Source organism: Triturus cristatus, chromosome 4_1, assembly GCF_964204655.1.
Source record: "Triturus cristatus chromosome 4_1, aTriCri1.1, whole genome shotgun sequence".
In the NCBI taxonomy this organism is placed as follows: Eukaryota; Metazoa; Chordata; class Amphibia; order Caudata; family Salamandridae; genus Triturus; species Triturus cristatus.
In genome coordinates, this window is record NC_140585.1 from 891,096,574 (window position 1) to 891,117,090 (window position 20,517).

The 20,517-nt window shown below is 43.7% G+C and overlaps 1 protein-coding gene across 8 annotated transcripts in view; it reads left to right on the plus strand.

Moving 5' to 3' along the window:
- Positions 1-20,517, plus strand: part of LOC146855740 (uncharacterized) — a 160,143-nt gene that overhangs the window by 114,739 nt on the left and 24,887 nt on the right. For 5 of the 8 annotated variants that reach the window (XR_014981381.1, XR_014981382.1, XM_085653649.1 and 2 more), the window contains one exon: positions 14,045-14,134. The exons of the other annotated variants lie outside the window; for them this stretch is intronic. Coding sequence is in view for 3 of the 5 variants with exons in the window: in XM_085653649.1 (XP_085509775.1) it covers positions 14,045-14,134 (90 nt within the window). In the remaining 2 variants the exon portion in view is untranslated. The remainder of the gene's footprint in view (positions 1-14,044; positions 14,135-20,517) is intronic. 8 annotated transcript variants of the gene reach the window in all.

Sequence of the window (20,517 nt, forward strand, 5' to 3'; positions counted from 1 at the left end):
TGCCTCTCTAAGTCGTTGTCTGTCAGATAAATATCATCCACATAGGACAACGCTTCTTCATCAAATTTGTGAAGTAACTCTGTTACTCTTGCTGAAAATATACCGGGGCTAATCTTGTACCCTTGGGCTAGTCGACAAAATTGTCGTTGGGACTCTAACGCACTGAATGCGGTCAGATAACTGCTTTCAGGCGCTATATTTTGGCAGAAAAATCTATTTGAGATATCAAGTGTGGTTTAGTACTTTTTGCGCACAATGTTATTCATTAATGAGGCACTATGTGCATTTTGGACAGCAAATGTCTTTGTGCATGAGTTTAAATGTCTATAATCTAAAACTAGACGATATGTATGATCATGTTTAGAGACGGGAAACAAAGGATTGTTCATTGAGGAGGTACATTTTTCAATGACCCCCAGGTATTCAAGTTGATCTAAGATCTCCCTGACCTGTTTTTTAGCTTCTTGCTTTATTGAATATGGCCTCTGAGCATTAGGTGAAACTTTTAACGGAATCACGTGGTAAGTTGAGGAGTTCTCATCTCACCCTGCATGATTTTTGTATAATGCAGAAGCTTGGGCTACTGCCCACTCCTGCGCATATGTATGTTTAAGGTGAATAGGAACATGATCGGAAAATGCAGGAAAAATTATACTTTCTCCCCTGGGGAACTTCATTATGAATGCAGGCAGCCAATCTTGTTCTGCTAACAGGATGTCATAACCAGATGATAAGTTCTTACAAAAAAAGACCTTTTATTTTCCTGGGCTTGTCCCCCTCCAACTGGAGTGTTATTTCATATAACTTATGTGGGACGCTCACCCTGGTGTCTGGTTTTTCCACCATGATGTATTCATTCAACTCTGTTGTCACCAGAAATTCCTTCAGGTTCAGGCGAGCTATTGTTACTTCTTTCGCACTGTCTAGCATCGTCAGAGCCCATTCCCCATTCAGAAGTTGTGTCCTCAGAATTCTGGGAATGTCTGATTTTTAGACCAGCAACTTTCTTTTTCTTAAATTGAGGTTTTGGATTTTGCTTATCTTCTTTTTTAGAAGTAAAGTCTTGAGCGTGCTGCTTGTCTCGGGACTGTGTGCACTCCTCTCTATTTTCTGACCGTCCTTCTTTTTCAGAGCTTTTCTTAAAGCTCTGAAAGGAACAAGAGGAACGTGTATCAGTATCCTGATACCTTTCAGGCTTCCTAATATTGGCCCTATTCCTGAGGTTGTACCTCTTTTCAGAGTGCTCCTGTTGAGGAGACCTACCTCGGGACTGAGATCTCTTGTCTTTTGAGTCTTCTTTTTTACTATCCCACTTCTTTTTAGAAGAAGTAGGTGCTTGTTTAAAATTGCCCTTCTCAGGACTGCCCTGTAGTTGAGGTTTCAAAGCTTTTCCCCCCAAACTGTCTCTGCCTAATTCTGCATATGCAGTTTCAATTATTTTGGGTAGGTCAGCCTCCCGTTCTAGTGGAGAGAACTCCCTTAGGCGTTGGCAGATTGCCACTGATGCTGCTTCCCCTTTAATGTTAGCTAGTATTATGGCTGATACCTGGTCATAGTTGTTTAACAACTTCATCCCTAAGTTTAGGGCAGGTTCTGCTCCATAGTCGTTTTGTATTTGTCTTAATACATCTGGTACTACTGCTAATGAAGGGATACCATGAGTTCTGGTATACATGGCAGCAAATACTGTACCCCAAGAGGTGCAATCCTCTAACTGTGGTGTAATCCCCATGGGCAAACAGATTGTTAACATTCTGTGTTTTTCAAATGGTGTGGTATTTGGGAATACTGCTTCTAACTGGGTTATTTTCTGAGCTACCCAGAAAGGAATTTGTTCATGTTTTGTGGGCATTTTGCCCATTACCGCGTGTAATGTTTGTGGAGTAATTTCAGTACCTGCGCTCTGTGTCGGAGCTGGATTTGGTGTAATTACTGTTTGTTGGACTGCTAGAGTCCTCAAGACGAAGTGTGTAATGTTTCTGTAGAGTTTTATCAACTCTTTGTGTTGAACAAGTAGTTCATCCTGTGGCATTGTGTCAATGTCTGGATGTGGTGCATAGGTCGCTAATACCGGCCATGTTGCTCCTGGAATCCCTAAAGGACGAAGCCTTGCTCTTGATTTTATGTGGGGTAGGGCGCCATTGAACCAGAAAATATGTTCCTGGAAATTAAGCGGAATTTCAGTCTCCTCAAAAGGAGTGTAGACCGCTGGAGTGTCATCATGTATGTAATAATGATAAGTTTTTGTTACAGCATCGGCTGCTGGGAATTTAACCCATGAGTAGAATACCTCTGTTTTGAAATCTTTGTGTGCTTCTATCACAAATATTACTACACCTCCTCTCGGAGATAAACCATGTTTGACAAGTTTAACTGTCAGAGTTTGTCTTACCTTGGTTGCAATTTGTATTGCATCTGCATCTACCTCACCAGACTGATTAAGTCCGTTTAGGTCTCCCTCTTGTTCAACGATTGTGTTTGGAACACGGAATGACTGTTTTAAGGAAGTTATGTAATGGTTTTTATGCAAAGGTTTTATGCACAATTTTGGGAATATTTCCTTCCAGCTTGAATAACCAACAGCCAATACATAGGATATCTCGCCTACTCAGCTGTGGCAGAGTTTTTCCCACCTACTCCAGACGTCACTGGATTTTGTAAGTAGGGTCTCTGAGAATAAGCACGACTGAGCTACTTGGATTCTACTGTTGAGTAAGTGCGCCATGTATGTACCACGTTGGGTAAACCATGTTTGACACGTGTGCCGTTAGACCACGTTGGGCGCCATGTAGTGTAGTCCTCATAGTACCCTGTCATGCAGGACCTACACTGTTTACAGATAACATATACTGTGTGCTTTGTGGCAAACTGAGTCGGTACACCCCCACCACATATGTTGGCCTATGGTTTGCATTAGCTAGCTCACAGTGCCACTAGAATCTCCTGCTATCAGAGAGATTAGTTTTTGGCAACCTCAGAACACAATAACCTCAGACTCGTGGAAACAATATACTACTTTTCACCCAGTCAATTGTGCTTGCTTGTTTTGCTCTCAGAGAGATACAGAGAAGGAACAGTTGAGCGTGTTTACAATAAGAATTTATTGTACCGTTGTTCTTCTCATATAAAATAAATGCGCTGTTACAACTGTAACACAGTAGCTGAGATATAGAACCAGCAGTACAGTGAATAAAAAGAAATAGTATTATTCTACCATTTTGCAATAGTCACGAACATATACAGGAATATTAAATGCATTTATAAAATAAAGTGCGTACTCCTAAGATGCCTGTCTAGATGTACCTGAGTATACCTAGCATGTGAGTAGGCGCGAAAGAGCTAATGAGCCTCAGAGCCTAATAGCCTAGAATATAAGAGCCTAGAATCCTGCTAGTATTTAGTCGAACCCCCATACCTGAATAGTGAGTGTGTGGGACTTCGTCCTGGACTTGAGTTGGACACCCCACAAGGGATGGTCAGATCACTGTCAGCTGGAGCGATGGCATGCCGGAGCCGCAGCGTCTCTGGTCAGTGTGGTGGCCTTGAAGTCTCGGTTCCCTCCTGCTTACTGATAGCAAGAGGTGCTGTATTTATACAATCTATGTACGTGTGTTACCCATTGTTTAGTATGAGGATGACGTTGGGGATTAAACCTTTGTGTGTAGATAGGAGAGGTGAAGTATGACCCCCGGAGAGTGTACTCATAAATTATTCACATGTGCTAAGGATGACGTCTTAGCAATATCGATCGGGAAAATCCCACCCTCGGCATGGAACTAGGTGAAAGGTTTAGTCCATAAAAGGCTACAGTCCTTATAAGGCGTTATGTCCACACAAGGCAGTCTGTCCTTATTTGGAGTTATGTCCTTATATGGCTCGTTCATATGAAATGACGGGGAGATGATGTAGGGAAAGTGTACGATGTTCTCTAAACCTATGTCAGGGTACCGATATGAAATATAGCACCATCTCTGCATCCTTCGTCCACCTAGACGGGGAAGTGCGTCCACTCATTAAAACTCATGTAGACTGCCCAGACACGATGCAATCCCAGACCATTGCATGATTTTATCTGGAATAGAAATCCAGAGGTCTTTTTGATATTTTGAATTGTGGTAATATTTTCAAACTACTTCAATCGATGGGTAACCTCGGTGACGTCAGATCGCAAGACATCATATCCATAGAATTCATTGCTCCTGGACTCAACCAGCTTATTAAACAACCAAGGTAACTTGGAGATCCTCCGATCTGGCCCTGAAATTGTGAGACACATTGACATCTCTAGACAGTGTGGAATTACTATTACTCCATTAAGAGAACTTAGATATCTGTATGTTCTCGAAAATCTCTCCAAAAAAGTCAAAATATCAACTCAGCTCAGATTGGCCTATTCATTCCTTAGAGATGCACTAGGCAAAACTCCCTCCCCTGCATTTAGCAACTTAGTAGTCGCTATGAAAGGCCAACAGCAGGCTAAGTGGTGGCAGATAATTGAGGCTGGCTGTCAGACTCTCTTAACTCCACCAGGCTGCCATGCTGACAAAACTGCCCCCTTATACATTCTTCTGATCAGGTTCTTAGAATATGTTCCTGGAATAGCAACGGTCTGGCAAACAAATTGGGGGACTTGGAAACCCTTCATTATCTTCTCTCCTTCCAAACTGTCCTACAAGAGCCCTGGGCACAGAAAGTATGCCATTTGGAGGGTTATTCAAGCTATTTCATCCCTGCAATTAAACATTGAAAGTACGGCCAAAGTAGGGAGGACTGGCCATATATGTATCAACTGCCAGTGCAATTGAGACACAGAAACATGACAGCAATGATGCTGGGCAACAAGTAGTATATGTATATGTATCTCTTAATACTACAAATGGCCAAGTTAAAAGATTCAGCCTGGTAAATATATACATCCAAACTTTAGTTCAAGGACAGAGGTCTCTGGTAAGCTGATTGATATCATTTTAGGCCTCAAATAGGAGAAGTCTAGCAATGGCATCATGATAACGGGTGACTTCAACATGTGGCTAATGAGTGGGGTACCTGCAATGGAGATCACTGAGGCACAAGATGCAGACCACCTAAGGATCCCCCCGGGTGGTACAATGAAGACAAAAGAGGATGGTTCCTACAAGGGCACCTTGAACATCTTGGTCTTAGAACCATAAATGGCCGAATACCACCATACAAACCTCCTGGTCTCTCATATATATAGCAACCTCTGGGGCTTCTTTAATTGACTGCACCTATGTCAGTTTGCCCTTATTGAATATTATATCCTCCTTTGGCTTTCAGGATAAACTCGACAGTGATCACCGATCTCTGAGCCCATCGGAACCATGTGGGATTCCCCAAAGGATTAAACGCCGACCCTCATCATCCTAATACGGCGGTCAGACTTTAAACCTACCATGTTGGGCTTAAAGCCTCCGACTGCTGGTCGGAGGCTTTACGCCCGATCGTAATCGGGTCCAAGGTCTTCAATAGTAAACCAAGGTTGGCCTGTAAAGCCTTCTGGATACCACCTTAGCTTTTTCAATCAGGAATGACCTGAATATCAATAAAAAGAAAAACAATATCCTCGTGGCCTGAGAGACTAAAATGCAAAAACTGTCATGGGTTCTGGATCAAGAAAGGTTGGAGTGCAGCAAAAGCTATAAGTATCTTGGAATCCACTTTAATAACAATGGGAGATAATGTGACCAATTTAATTAAATCAAAAAGAAGGGCATTGCACTTTCTATTACTCCCAGGTCCCTTACACAAAACTAAAAGGCCCCACGTTTACACCCATCCTCCAGGTGGCTCAAGCAAAGATTCTCCCAACTTTAGCTTACAAAAGTGAGGTGCTTAAAGGATGTGATGCTGCAGCTCTGGACAGGGTGCTTCTTAAGAACTATAGAACAATTTTTCAGCCTCCTTACTACACTTCTCCAGGTCAAGTAAGGCTGGAGTTTGGGATCTCTAGGCAGGTCTTGGCTCGGAAGGCGGTCTTTGCAATAAGTTTTCAAAAACTTAGGTCTGCAAACAAAGACTCACTGGGCCACCGTTTCTGGCTAGAGTTAGAATTAATGCCAAAGTCCCTGCCAAGGTCCTACCTGTCCGAGGCTTTGAGTTCACTTGGTTTAGCCTGGGGCCTTGGCATTAGCTGCCAGAAATTTGAAAGCGTGGCAAAATCTGTGTTAAACACCTCTCATTGCAAGAGGACAAGGCTTGCCTCACTCAGCGTAAACAAAGCTGGTTAATGCTGCACACCTACAAATGCTTCAAACAGAAACATTATCTAACCAAGCTCTACTGCAATCGGCAAAAAGTACAGTTTATGAAACTCAGGATGGGGGTAATTCTGAATCCAACTTATTACCTAGTATGGAAAAGACATGAGGAACAGACAAAGTGCCAGCTATGTAAACAACACAAAGAAGATATAATTCATGTACTATGCCTGTGTTCATCCCTAATGGATGGCAGGAGGGTGCTGTTACGAAGGAGGTGGATTGCTCGGGGGTTCGAGATCCAGCTGGGAGGCAGCGCTGGCTTGTTTTGATACATCAGACATTATCCTAAATTGTGCCTTGGTAAAATACCTTCATTGTTTTTTTATAAAATGTGAAGGTGTCAGCTCTAGGAGCTGAAGAGATGGGAAGGGATTAGGCATAAAAGAAATGGGTCCTGCCCTTCTTACAGTATACTACCCGGACTGACCCTAAGGCTCTTTAATGTAAAGATTACTAGGTGAATTGTAGATATATCATTTGGCTTGATCTTTCAGACATACAGACTTTGCAAAAACTGAGTCTAGCACCAATCTCTTAAGCCCCTATTTTAGTGTAAGCACTTTGCACTTTACCGTTTTTCGTGAAAACAGCCTAAAGTATCTTTTAACTATCCTAGCTTAAATGGTATGTACACCAACTCTCTGCTCAGGTTTTGTAATTTAGCTATGGCTTCCAGTTTCTGCCTTGTTTCAGACATGTATTTTTTACATGACAATATTTTATTGTGTTTTTAGTTGTCTGCTTGTTTTGGGCTGATTACAAATTGCTATCTATATGTATGAGCATGAATTTGGGGTAGGATAAGTTCAATAAGGATTATGGTTATTTTTTACTAAACAGCCCATCCCTTTTGTTTATCTTCTTGCTTTACCCCTTGATTTAAAGATGTGATTGTAAAACTGTTTAATGTGTATTTTTCACATATTTTATATTGTATTTTATTCTTTGTATTGCAAAGGATTTTATAATCAAGTAATAAAGAAATATATATATATGTATATATATATATATATATATATATATATATATATACATAAATATATATTCACTGAAAAAAACATAGGTTTCAGGCACGTTACAGTTAGAAATTAGCATTTACAAAATCCTTAGAAATTCACTGAAAAAAATATGGGTTTTAGGGAAAGTTATAGTTAGTTGGACATTTCATTTGTACAAAAACAGAGAAATTCCCCCGTTATAGTTAGTTCAGCTAACTATAACTCCCGCCTCCGCAATGCACTGCTGATGACATCATATATTACATCACTCATGACATGGTCAGTGACATCACTGATGACATCACTGATGAATCGGCGGAATTTCCTACCCTCGGACCGATACTCCCGGCCCATTTCAGCCCGGTTTGCCTCGACTGGATTACCCTTCACGGAATTGTTCTGCGGCTTGGCTTCGCTGTCCGGCACTACCAGTGTGCCTCCTTTCGAACCCTTGGTCCCTTACCCTTGGTCAGGAACTCCCGACCTGTAATCACACAGGTACCCCTTCCCAATTGCTTTCCGTAATCCTTCCAACTGCATCCCCGTATAAGGGTTTTAATTTTAATTCTAATTTTCACTTCTGATTTATTGTACCTTAGGTCAGCTATACCTGACCTTGCTCCTGTATGAGCCCGGTCTCATCGATCCGGCCAACTGGCCTTGCCCCCGCGACCAGTTGCTGAGATCCCCATGGTAATTTTTGACGGTCGCTTTGTTTTCACTGACTCGCCGCAGCACATACGTTGCGTACACAATTGCGACCACTTTCTCTCCTCGCTCCATGCACTCACAATTAAATCGCTAAAAGGATCCCACATCACTCTTGATCATACCTCACTCCACGCATGACTCCCACTTTTCCATCAATTTCGATACTGCTGCCGGCCCCCCAAGCATGCCGCAGGTCCATTTCTAGTCACTTTATGTCCCCTTCTAGTGCGGTGAATTCCACACGCACTTACTCCACGCCTGCATGATATTCCTTCTGATTATACGGATTATACGGAATTAGTACACAGGCCCCTATAGTGCGTTGAACCCCACACGCACTCCATTGTCTGCATGATATTCCTTCTGATTATACGGAATCATAACATGGGCCACTATATTCTTTCCTAGCACCCCGCTCGTGGCGCCTACTCACCACCGGTCGCATGCATATTGTTCGGCGTGCTAACTTGTTTCTAAAACTCTATTTCTCTTCTTCCTTCATACCTACTCTTTCCCTTTTATCTTCACAGGCAATTTCTTATGCTCAGGCTAGCAAATTATTCTTGTCCTGATGATGATCCTATTATTCTAGACAGGATCGAAACGTCGTCGACCCATGTTAACAACTTGCACATTAAGCCAGTGTGTTAAAAAAGTGCAATTGTTGTTAATCTAAAAGCTTTTACATTGGATCTGTAACAAAGCTCATTACTTCTTGCCTGAAATGCCCCTTTGTATGTAATTGTTTTACATGTATTGTCTTTTCCTTTTTTTCCCCAAAGGATACAGGACTGTGTCCCACCATTAGTATGTCATTTTAATCGTTATTTCTTCATTCAAGAAATAAATAGGGTTGTCCGGCTGGACATCCCAAAATACAATATAGTTTCGATTCTGTACTATATTTATCCTAAGTGTATTCTCTCTCTTTCCAAGGACCACTGTTTCTTTTATAACATTTCCTTTCCTGGGAGCAGGCGTTGGTTCATATTTCGTCAGCAGGCAGGTCGCTGACTTGCGATACACCCTCTCGTTCAGGAGCACCGTGGAGAGACCAGCACTCTGTGGACTATTGCATGAACTGCAAAACATGGCGCGCCCCCAGCGGTACAGATTGCCATTAAGGTTTGAGATGCGGCAAGGGGAGAGAGGAGGCGATATCCATCACCTGAGTTAAGGGGCTGACAATAGACTTTGATTCATCCTGCTGGGCACCTGAGCTGGCGTGTGGCCCATAACCAGCCAGTTGGGACATCACTTGATGTTGGGAGCAATGCTGTCACTGTACAGACACTCTGTGTGGACTACACTTACCAGCATGCATCTGCCCGGCGAGGTGTGAGCGCGAGGGGCCAGCACACCTTCCATTGGAGGAGGAGCGCGATGTCATTAAAATGGGAGCGGTCTAATTCACAGCTGCATCTCGTTTGATCCCCTGAGAGAGCGCGGAGTTCATGGAACCGGCACTGAAGAGAGCCATTGGAGGCTTGAAACGCGTCTGCCTGAGCGTTTCAGGGACTAACAGCACTACGCGCCTTTTAAATCATTAAAGCTACTTGTCAGTAACCCTGGAGTTGTATCGTGCCTTTCCTTTCCTGGGAGCAGGCGTTGGTTCATATTTCGTCAGCAAGCAGGTCGCTGACTTGCGATACACCCTCTCGTTCAGGAGCACCGTGGAGAGACCAGCACTCTGTGGAGTATTGCATGAACTGCAAAACACGGCGCCCCCCCAGCGGTACAGATTGCCATTAAGGTTTGAGATTCGGCGAGGGGAGAGAGGAGGCGATATCCATCACCTGAGTTAAGGGGCTGACAATAGACTTTGATTCATCCTGCTGGGCACCTGAGCTGGCGTGTGGCCCATAACCAGCCAGTTGGGACATCACTTGATGTTGGGAGCAATGCTGTCACTGTACAGACACTCTGTGTGGACTACACTTACCAGCATGCATCTTCTCGGCAAGGTGTGAGCGCGAGGGGCCAGCACTCCTTCCATTGGAGGAGGAGCGCGATGTCATTAAAATGGGAGCGGTCTAATTCACAGCTGCATCTTGTTTGATCCCCTGAGAGAGCGCGGAGTTCATAGAACCGGCACTGAAGAGAGCCATTGGAGGCTTGAAACGCGTCTGCCTGAGCGTTTCAGGGACTAACAGCACTACGCGCCTTTTAAATCATTAAAGCTACTTGTCAGTAACCCCGGAGTTGTATCGTGCCTTTCCTTTCCTGGGAGCAGGCGTTGGTTCATATTTCGTCAGCAAGCAGGTCGCTGACTTGCGATACACCCTCTCGTTCAGGAGCACCGTGGAGAGACCAGCACTCTGTGGACTATTGCATGAACTGCAAAACACGGCGCCCCCCCCAGCGGTACAGATTGCCATTAAGGTTTGAGATGCGGCGAGGAGAGAGAGGAGGCGATATCCATCGCCTGAGTTAAGGGGCTGACAATAGACTTTGATTCATCCTGCTGGGCACCTGAGCTGGCGTGTGGCCCATAACCAGCCAGTTGGGACATCACTTGATGTTGGGAGCAATGCTGTCACTGTACAGACACTCTGTGTGGACTACACTTACCAGCATGCATCTGCTCGGTGAGGTGTGAGCGCGAGGAGCCAGCACACCTTCCATTGGAGGAGGAGCGCGATGTCATTAAAATGGGAGCGGTCTAATTCACAGCTGCATCTCGTTTGATCCCCTGAGAGAGCGCGGAGTTCATGGAACCGGCACTGAAGAGAGCCATTGGAGGCTTGAAACGCGTCTGCCTGAGCGTTTCAGGGACTAACAGCACTACGCGCCTTTTAAATCATTAAAGCTACTTGGTGCCTTTCCTTTCCTGGGAGCAGGCGTTGGTTCATATATATATATATATATATATATATGGGCAACACGAGAGGGGTGTTGGCATGCACTCCACTTTGATGAGTTTTATTGAGTCATTCAGCGAGTATGCCACTTGGATGAGAGAACTATTGAGCCTTTGAGTATAATACAATGGACTACCAGGACCATGATGCCCCTGTTGACGCCCACATGGGCGGGACTCTATATTCAATAAAGCATTGTTCTTTCAGTACCGCTTCCTGCCTCATTACCTGCCAGTGATCAAGGGCTCGAGGGAGCCCGAAACGCGTATGGCTTTGAAGTGCGTGCTGCACTCTCTCCTGTGAAGCCGCCTACGATACTTTGTGCGGAATCCTGAGTTGTGTGATATCTTCTTTGGGCAACCTTGCGTACTTGATATATATATATATATATATATATATATATATATATATATATATTCGGTTTAGGTGTGAGCTTTGGGAACATAGCTCGCTTTGTGTGCGTTTTGAAGTATTTGTTGAACAGTAGGTATTTAAGGTCCCGTTTGAAACTGAAATAAAAGGGGTTGCAGCGGAAATCTTTAGGGGGTGAGTTCCAGATCCTAGGTGCATTTCCAGAGAATGTGAGTGCCTGGGAGGATTTTTTTCAGCTTGAGAGGTATGAGAAGAAGTGAGTTAAAGCTTCTCAGAGTCTTGACTCTTCCTGCTTTCGAAAATTTGGTATCTAGATTGTATGAAGGAATTTGTGGGTGATGCAGGTAGTCTTGTAGATGCGTCTTCCTTTGATGGGAAGCCTAATTAAGGTTCTTGGGGGCCTGTGAGATGTGCTAGAGCCATTTAAAACCTGTTATGAGCCTGGCAGCCAAGTTGAGAACTGTTCTTTTCAGAGTTCCTGTGAAGATGGCTTTGCCATAATGCAGTTTTATAAGAACTAGAGATTGCCCTACCATCACAAAGTTATCAGAGGGAGTAAAAGGTTTGATTTTCTTGAGGTGTTTTTGTGTGTAAAGCACTACTTTGGATGAGTTGTTTATGTCTTTATGGAGTTGGATAGTGTGAGAGAACAGTTTAGGTCATCCAGATTCTTGAGCCAATCTTCCATTGGTAGAGGGTTATTTTTAGGGGAGAAAAGTAGTAGTTCAGTGTTGTTGGGGTTCAACTTTATGTGGCTGATGTTAAGCCAAGTTTGTATCTTGATTAGTGTGGTGTTCAGATGTAGGATGTCACTGGGTGATTTAATTTTGTAGTAGAGTTGGGTCTCCTCAAGTGATATTTGACCACTGCTTGGTTCAGGATAACAGTAAGGAGTTCTATGAAGAGATTGAAAAGGGACGTAGAGAGAATTGAGCCTTGTGGTATACCATGTGGAACTAATGTAGGCTTTGAGAGACAGTTGTTGATTTGTATTTGTTGCTTGCGATTTTGAAGGTAAGATGTAAACAATCTTAGGACTATGGCAATAATAAGCCACGTTGGTGGGCGGCAAGTCTTGTGAGAGCTCGCGGGCAATTGGCAAATCTCGTTACTGCTTGCCGGCAACTGGCATATCTCCCCAGCGCTTACAAGCACTCGCAAAAACCTGGCTCAAGCACGCCAACCAAAAATATATTCCGCTGTGAGCTGGAATTTATCTGGGAACTCTGCAGAACGTGGAATTGCTGAATCCTGCAAATTCTGTGAGCGTAGAATTTTACATGCAATCCTAGTTTCCGTGGAAAAATGCCAACTTTCTAAAAGTAGCGTTTTCAGAGTAATAAGTTAAAATCTGACTTTACAGCTAGAAAAGAAGTTAAAATTAAAATGTAAATGGGTGAAAGAAGTATTTATCTGTTTCCAAACTAAAGATTTTACCTATTAAGTGTAATAAGGTGACCCAGTGTTAGTTTATAGGAGAGCTAGCCTTGCTACAGTGAAAAACTCCTTTTTCACTGTCAGGACTAAGTCTGGGCGGTGAACTCCGCTCTGTTCACGGAGTTTGCAGAGTTTTCCGCACTCTGTGTTATGCGGAGCTCGCAGAGTTTTAAAAATCTCCGCTCCGCATAGTGGAGCAGAGTTTTTTCCCTCACTCGCGTTCATCAATGTCAAGTTGGTGAGCGCAAGCGAGTAAAATCCACCTCCCGGCAAGATTTTTCCACGTTCGCGATTGTCAACATTAAGTTGGCGAGTGGGAGCATGGAAAATCAACCTCCCAGCAAGATTTCTCAACGCAGGGGGTCACATTTCTCATTGCGAGTGGTGGCGTATGCTCGCGACCGCTCGAGTTCAGAAACTGTCCATTTGCGTTGAGAAAGCTGCCGTTCGAGTAAAATTCTATTCGAGTAGCAGAAAGGTAGCAGCGCCCGCTTGCGCTGTGCATGGTGCCGTTTGCGATGATTGCACAGTGCGGACAAGCACCAGGTGCTGAAAATCACAGCGAATGGCATTTATCTAAAGAAACTCTGCCGCTTGTGGAGCTCCCAGTAGCGCCGTGGAGGTTTTTTAGCACTTTTCGGAGTTCTCCGCGATCTCCGCCCAGGCTTAGTCAAGGCATAAAAATGCAAACACACATGTTCTACTTTTCGAAAACTATGCACTCATCGCTAAGAGTCTTGTGGGGCCCTCCTTAAGGGTGACTTATAGGTATTAAAAAGGAAAGTTATGGTTTGCCAAGTCAAAATTGCAGTTTAAAACTGCACTACAGGCTGCAGTGGCAGGCCTGAAACATGTTTTGCAGAGCTATTTTGTGGGTGGCACAATGAGTGCTGCAGCCCGCTGGTAGCATTTAATTTACAGGCCCTGGGCACATGTAGTGTCATATACTAGGAACTTTACTAGTACATTAAATGTATTAATCGGTGTAGGCCAATTTTACAATGTTTTCAAGGGAGAGAACAAGCATGTTACCACTGGTTAGCAGAGGTAAAGTGCCAAGAGTCCTAAAACCCAACAAAAATGGGTTCAGCATAGGAAGGCAAAAACATGGGGTAACCATGCAAAAAGGGCTGAGTCCAACATGAACAATTCATAAGTCAATAGACCAGAGGAGTAGGGATTATTGACAATGATGGATGATACAGACCGCGATGTCAAGAAGCCATCTAGAACGAAACTTCTTCATCCCCTAAAGTTACACTGGGGATGTGAGTCTGTCAAATTAATTTGGGCTCATGGCTCTATGAACTGGCTGAAAACAGTTCAGATATGCTGTAAATGGCATTGACTCAATGTCTTATTTTTATCCTTTCTCCTTCTGCAGGCCAAAGGCATCGGATTCCATCAGAATGCCTGATAAAAGCCGGAATTCTTGCAGTATTTGTGCTTATTGTATGTTTGATCTTCACGTCATGTAAGTATTGCTTGCTGTGTATAGTGTTTCATGGACATCAGAGTAGATAATATGGCCTTCGTCTTTACCCTTACCGTTAGAAAAGATGTGATCATCTAGGGATGTTCTCTGTAGCTGTAGGTGGCTTAGGATTGCAAGTACTTCTGCTCTGTTGCAGTTTGGAGCATCTATTTACTGATTAATTCAGACATTCAGAATCATATTTTGATGGCAGTTCAGAGTTACCCTGAACCCCGACAGCAATAGCACCAGCAAGTATTTATGTCTCATATGGAGCACTTGCTAGAGAACAGATTTCGAAAAGGAATAAGACAGAGTGGTGTCAGTCCAGAGGTACGCAACTAGAATAAATCATGGTAGGGACCACAGTTCATACAAGAAGTGACTCAAGATGTTGTATTTGTAAATAGATTGATGGAAAAGAGTGAGCAATTTGGGAATGCCTTATAGTCAGGTCCAGAAGGGAAAACACATGGTATAAAAGACTCCATTCTTAGTTTTTCAGTGGGAGGTTATTATTTGATATTAGAAAGCATGAGGCACTGGAATAACACGAAAATATATTATTTGCAAAGGTTATAGAGGGTAGTCAGTGTATAAAACAACCAAGTACTGGAAATGAAATAACTAATGAATCTATGGAAGCCATGGTAACTGTCGAAGAAAAGGAAAAAGTGGAGACCAGAAGGGGTAATGTGTAAACAATGAAGACGATCAGGCACACATAATGGGCCAGGGATTCCTTATCTACCACCATAACTCTAACTTTACATGCCTGTTCTAAAAACAAGATCCCAGAATGCATCACAAAGACTGCACCAATCTACAAATCCAGCAAAGAGTGTATGTCCAAAGGATATGACGGAAAAAAGGCTCCTTACGGACTCTTCTTGATGGGTTTGCTTTGCTGAGACAGCTCCCAACTGCAAATCACTTTCGTGTGACAAATGTGTCTTATTCCTTTTCTGAAAGAAAGAGCAACAATTCTCAACAGGTATTATTACGCTAGACAATTAAATTTGTATGTCCAAGACATCAGACCGGAGGGAAAAAGGAAGACTCTTGAAGAATGTTTAAAGAATGTATTTAGGTCAAAACATCATTTAAGCGTCATTCGTAGAAACAAGAGAAAGCAAATTTACAGTTGTATCAGCACTGTAGAAATACATATTTGAAGCAAAAAACAATAACAACCCAAATTGCACTTGGTGCTGGATGTGAAGGTGAAGGTGGCGACACAAGTGACAATTGTGAAAACAGCGACGGCGGCGCAAGAGAAGTGACAAGTAATGTACAGTGAGAGCAAATTGTATAAAATACTGTGGTAGAGGAAATAAATTGATTATTCTTTGTAATTCAAGACAATCATTTTGAAAGGAGAAAACCACAGGAGAAATGTTGCGCGATTAATGGCGCTGAACGGTCGACGGCGTTTCGATCCTCTATGTTAGGATCATCTTCAGGACCGGGTTGTTCGATTTAAAAACGGTGCTGTACAGGGGGCAAGAACAGAAGGGCGTAAGGACAGAGAGGGGGGAAGGTATGAGGAGAGTGAAAAGACCGCAGTGGGCCCGAGTACAAGGCGAGTTGTATTTGAAAACAGCAAGGTGAAAGGGAGAAGAAGAGGAAAAGGCATGGCGGTGTTGGGAAATTAATAATTTGGAATTAACCTGAGGGGGCGTCGGACAAGAACGTAGAGGGGTCCGCATCAGTGGGAGAACGTAGTTTGCTGCAATTAAGGTGACAGAAAGGTAAAATTAGGGTGAAGGAAGGATGAGCGGGGGACAAGGTTCAAAACGAACCGGCGTGAGGGTTACCTGGGGGTGGAAGAGGTTGCGTCAAGTTTAAGTAGAGACGCGGGGCGCGTCTGTGGATGAACGTCGCCGGGCGGTCAAAGGATCTTCGGGGCTTAGCCAGGTCCCGTCAGAGGTACTCCTAAATAAAAAGGCCAATAAGAAGCGATCCGGTGACAGGATGTAGTGAACCAAACTGGAGGCCAAAACAAGTAACGGAGCACTTACTGGGAATGCGGAATGAATCCGAGGCATGTCAGGGGCGTGTGCAGCTTGTCTTCGTGTGGCGATTCGAATGAGGTGGCCTTCGCGGGGAAGTGATTAAGGGAGACCGGGTGGGATCACGTGAGCGCGACTAGGGGGCGGGGCTAACTGGCCGAGTGAGACAGCCCGGTGGAAGACTAGAAAGCGGAAAAAGGGAAGAGGGACGCGCGGGAAGGTAAAGGTACAACTCAGAGAAGACAGACTATGATAGAAAAAATCAATAAAGGATAGTCATGTGGAAAAAACATTTGGAGACAATAATTGAAAGATAGTCATGTGGAAAAACATTTGGAGACAATGATTAATTACACAATGCACTGTATTAATGAAAGTAATTATACATTGTGATTCGGGGTAAAAGGAGGAGAAAAAAGGGGGGGGGAGGGGGGGAACAATGAACACGTATCTCAGTAATGGAAGTTAGTAACAGGGGTGTGCAGAGTCAGGACAAGGTTCAGAGTAGAATGGTGCTATTCCATTCATCAAGTGTGTTCAGGCCAGCATGGACTGAGTTACAAGTGGAAATCCATTTACATTCGCATTTATTGAGGAGTGCTTTGATGTCGCCCCCTCTCAGCGGTAGTGTGGGTTGCTCTATTACTTGCCAAATCATATCAGTTTCGCAGTGGTTTTTGAGAATGTAATGTGCAACCAGGGGCGCAGTAGGGACCTTGCAGTGGATTCTACTTTTATGTTGGATAATCCTTTGTTTGACCATTTGGGTGGTTTGTCCGATGTAAGTGAGGTTGCAAGGGCAGCGGATGGCATAAATCACATTTTGAGATTTGCAGTTGGTGAAAGCTTTGAGTTTATAGGTGAGATTGTTGGTTTTAAACTCTTTAGTATTGACTGTAAGGTCGCAGACAATGCAAGACAAACATTTGTAGTGTCCGATGGCAGGAGGTAGGCCCCAAATGGACGTGATGGTGTTTCTTTTGGGGTCTGTAGTGGGCCATGTAATGGCATGTACCAGATGGGTAGCCAGATTACTCCCTCGTTGGTAGGAAAACAGTGGAGGCTGGTCAAAGGTTTCAAAGGGTTGAAGTAACTTCCAGTTACGCTTGATGATCTTATTGACTTCGTTGCTGCAGGGACTGAATTTAGAGACAAATGGAATCCTCGTCATAGTTTTTTTGGGTTGTGGCATGAGTAAATGTTCTCGGTGGCAGTACCAAGCTCTCTTGCGGGCTTTGGTAACGAGGCGTTTAGGGTAGCCCCTATCGAGGAGTTTCTGGATGAGAATGTCTGATTCTCTGAAGTAATCTTTGCGCCACTTACAGTTCCGGCGGATCCGTAGGAATTGCCCATATGGGAGGCCATCTCGGAGACTGCGGGGATGATAGCTGGAATATTGAAGTAAAGTGTTTCTTTCAGTAGGTTTCCTGTATAGACATGTGCCAATTTTGTCATCTTCCGCGTGTATTAGGACATCCAAGAAGGGCAGGTCATTGGATTTGGACTCATGGGTGAATGTGAGATGGGCCTGAGAATGATTGAGCCATTGAATAAAGTTCTCAAGAGTCTGGGCTGAACCTTTCCAGAGGAGGAGGACATCGTCAATGTAGCGACGCCAAAGGGTAATTTGAGTGATAAAGGGGTTTCTTGTGCTGAGAATGAGGGTCATTTCCAGATTGTGGACGAACAGGATGGCAAAATTAGGGGCGAAACAAGCACCCATGGAAACTCCCTTGATTTGGAGGTAGAAAGTATCACGATACAGAAAATAGTTATTTTCTAAAGCCACTTGAAGTAGATCCATGATGAATTCCGTGGGAATTAAGGTGGGTCTTGGTCTGGATTCAAGTAAAGTTTTGATGACCTGTAGTCCCTCTTTGTGGGGAATGTTGGTATAGAGGGATTCAATGTCTAACCCCACCATCAGGTCAGTTTTGGTGTCAAAAGGCCGGTCCTCTATGGTGCAAATGAGGTCCATGGTGTCTTTAATGTATGTTTCAGTAGATGGGACAAATTATTTTATGATGGCGTCAATGTATTTACCCAGAGGCTCGAGAATGGAACCACAACCCGAGACGATGGGGCGTCCTGGTGGGTTGATATTGTCTTTATGGATCTTGGGGAGGATGTATAAGACTGGCGTCCTGGGGTTGGGATTGTTGAGGAACAAGTACTCTTTCTGGGAGATAATATTCTGTGATTTGGCTTGTTCAGTGAGGATATTGATTTTGTTGCGAAGGTCTGGTAAGGGGTCCTTGGTGAGGGGTTGATAATGAAGAGTATTGGATAGTTGTCTTTTGATTTCAGTGTCATATTTCTCAATGTTCATGACAACAATACCTCCACCTTTGTCTGCTGGTTTGATTATAAGATCAGTTTGTTTCTTTAAGTTGAGTAGAGCTTGTTTTTCTGACAATGGTAAGTTGTAAGGAACAAATTCGAAGCTATGTTGGAGGATCATGATTTCACGAAGAACAGCTCGTTCAAACGTAAGGATTTCCGGAGGCATGCAGGAGGAAGGGGGATTGAAGGTGGATGGAGGGTGAAAGCGGGGTGCGGTGGGAACAGGGGTTTGAGGTTTGTCAGAGAAAAATTGTTTGAGTCTGATTCTTCTGAAGAATAGTAATAGACTCGATTGTAGATCCAAGAAGTTGGTGCGTTCGGTGGGCACGAAACTCAGGCCTCGACTCAGAAGGGTGGTCTCATCGTGCGACAGGATGTGGTTAGAAAGATTGAAGATGGGTATGGATGTGGGGTCCAAGGAGGCCCGGACAGGTGTTTGTTCAGTAACTTGGTTGTTCACCATTGGTAGTACCTGTTGCGTGTTTGTCTTTCTCCTGAGAATGGAGGTTGGTACTGACGGTTGCCCCGTGGTCGGGAGGGTGGACGCCCCTGGCTGCGGCCGCGTCCTAAAAAACCTTGTGGTAAAAGTGGAGGGGGTCTGTTGGTGGTCGTTGAAGAGCTAGGTCCCTCACCTGGGTGTGAATCTTCAAGTGAGGTATTGGAGGAGTCAGAGAAGGTAATCTGTTGGTTATTACGGTATCGACCCCAATTGCGAGTCCTGGGAGGGATGTAAGGAGTGTTGAAGAATTCGTCGCGTAGATATGGGTATGTTTTTTCAACGTTGTAGAATTTGATATCTTTCTGAATCTTGGTAACTTTTTTGTTGAGTTCAAAGGTGTTGAAGGTAGTGATAGTAAGGTAGATTTTTTCTAGGAGGTTTTTTGCATCTGTGAGAGATGAATCAGCTAGTATTAATTGTTCCAATTCTGCAATTTCTTCTAATTCTTTGCGGCTATGTTCGATAGCTGTGTCGATGCCTAGCACCATCCAGTGGCGTGAGCAGGTGGTAGCTAGATGGCTGAAACCAGTACGGAATTTTGGGTCATTGACAAATATGGCTGGAGTATTTCTGATTTGTAAACCAACTGGGATCACACCTGATTTAAGGTATTCTGTGAGCATACAGGCGTGAAGATCAGTTCTGATTTGTTTTTTCTTAAGTTTTTCAAGTTTGTCTAACAGGATACGGGAGGTATTGGGGGGGGTTGTGGCTGAGGTAGTGTTCACTGGAGGGCCAGAGAGGAGAGAAGGGCCCCCAATTAGACGTTGGATGTAGTCTTCTGTGTATGTAAGAGTCTCCCTTGACATTCTAAATGCCAAAAAATTGGCAGAAGAGAAAAGGCAAAATAAATTTGTCCGAAAGTAAGATCCTAGCAGGAATCAACTCTCGCAGCTATGCAGCTGCTCACAATCTTGTATATAACAACAGGAGTATAACCCATATACCACGTTGAGAGGTGGGTAGGTATGAAAGAAAGAGCAACAATTCTCAACAGGTATTATTACGCTAGACAATTAAATTTGTATGTCCAAGACATCAGACCGGAGGGAAAAAGGAAGACTCTTGAAGAATGTTTAAAGAATGTATTTAGGTCAAAACATCATTTAAGCGTCATTCGTAGAAACAAGAGAAAGCAAATTTACAGTTGTATCAGCACTGTAGAAATACATATTTGAAGCAAAAAACAATAACAACCCAAATTGCACTTGGTGCTGGATGTGAAGGTGAAGGTGGCGACACAAGTGACAATTGTGAAAACAGCGACGGCGGCGCAAGAGAAGTGACAAGTAATGTACAGTGAGAGCAAATTGTATAAAATACTGTGGTAGAGGAAATAAATTGATTATTCTTTGTAATTCAAGACAATCATTTTGAAAGGAGAAAACCACAGGAGAAATGTTGCGCGATTAATGGCGCTGAACGGTCGACGGCGTTTCGATCCTCTATGTTAGGATCATCTTCAGGACCGGGTTGTTCGATTTAAAAACGGTGCTGTACAGGGGGCAAGAACAGAAGGGCGTAAGGAC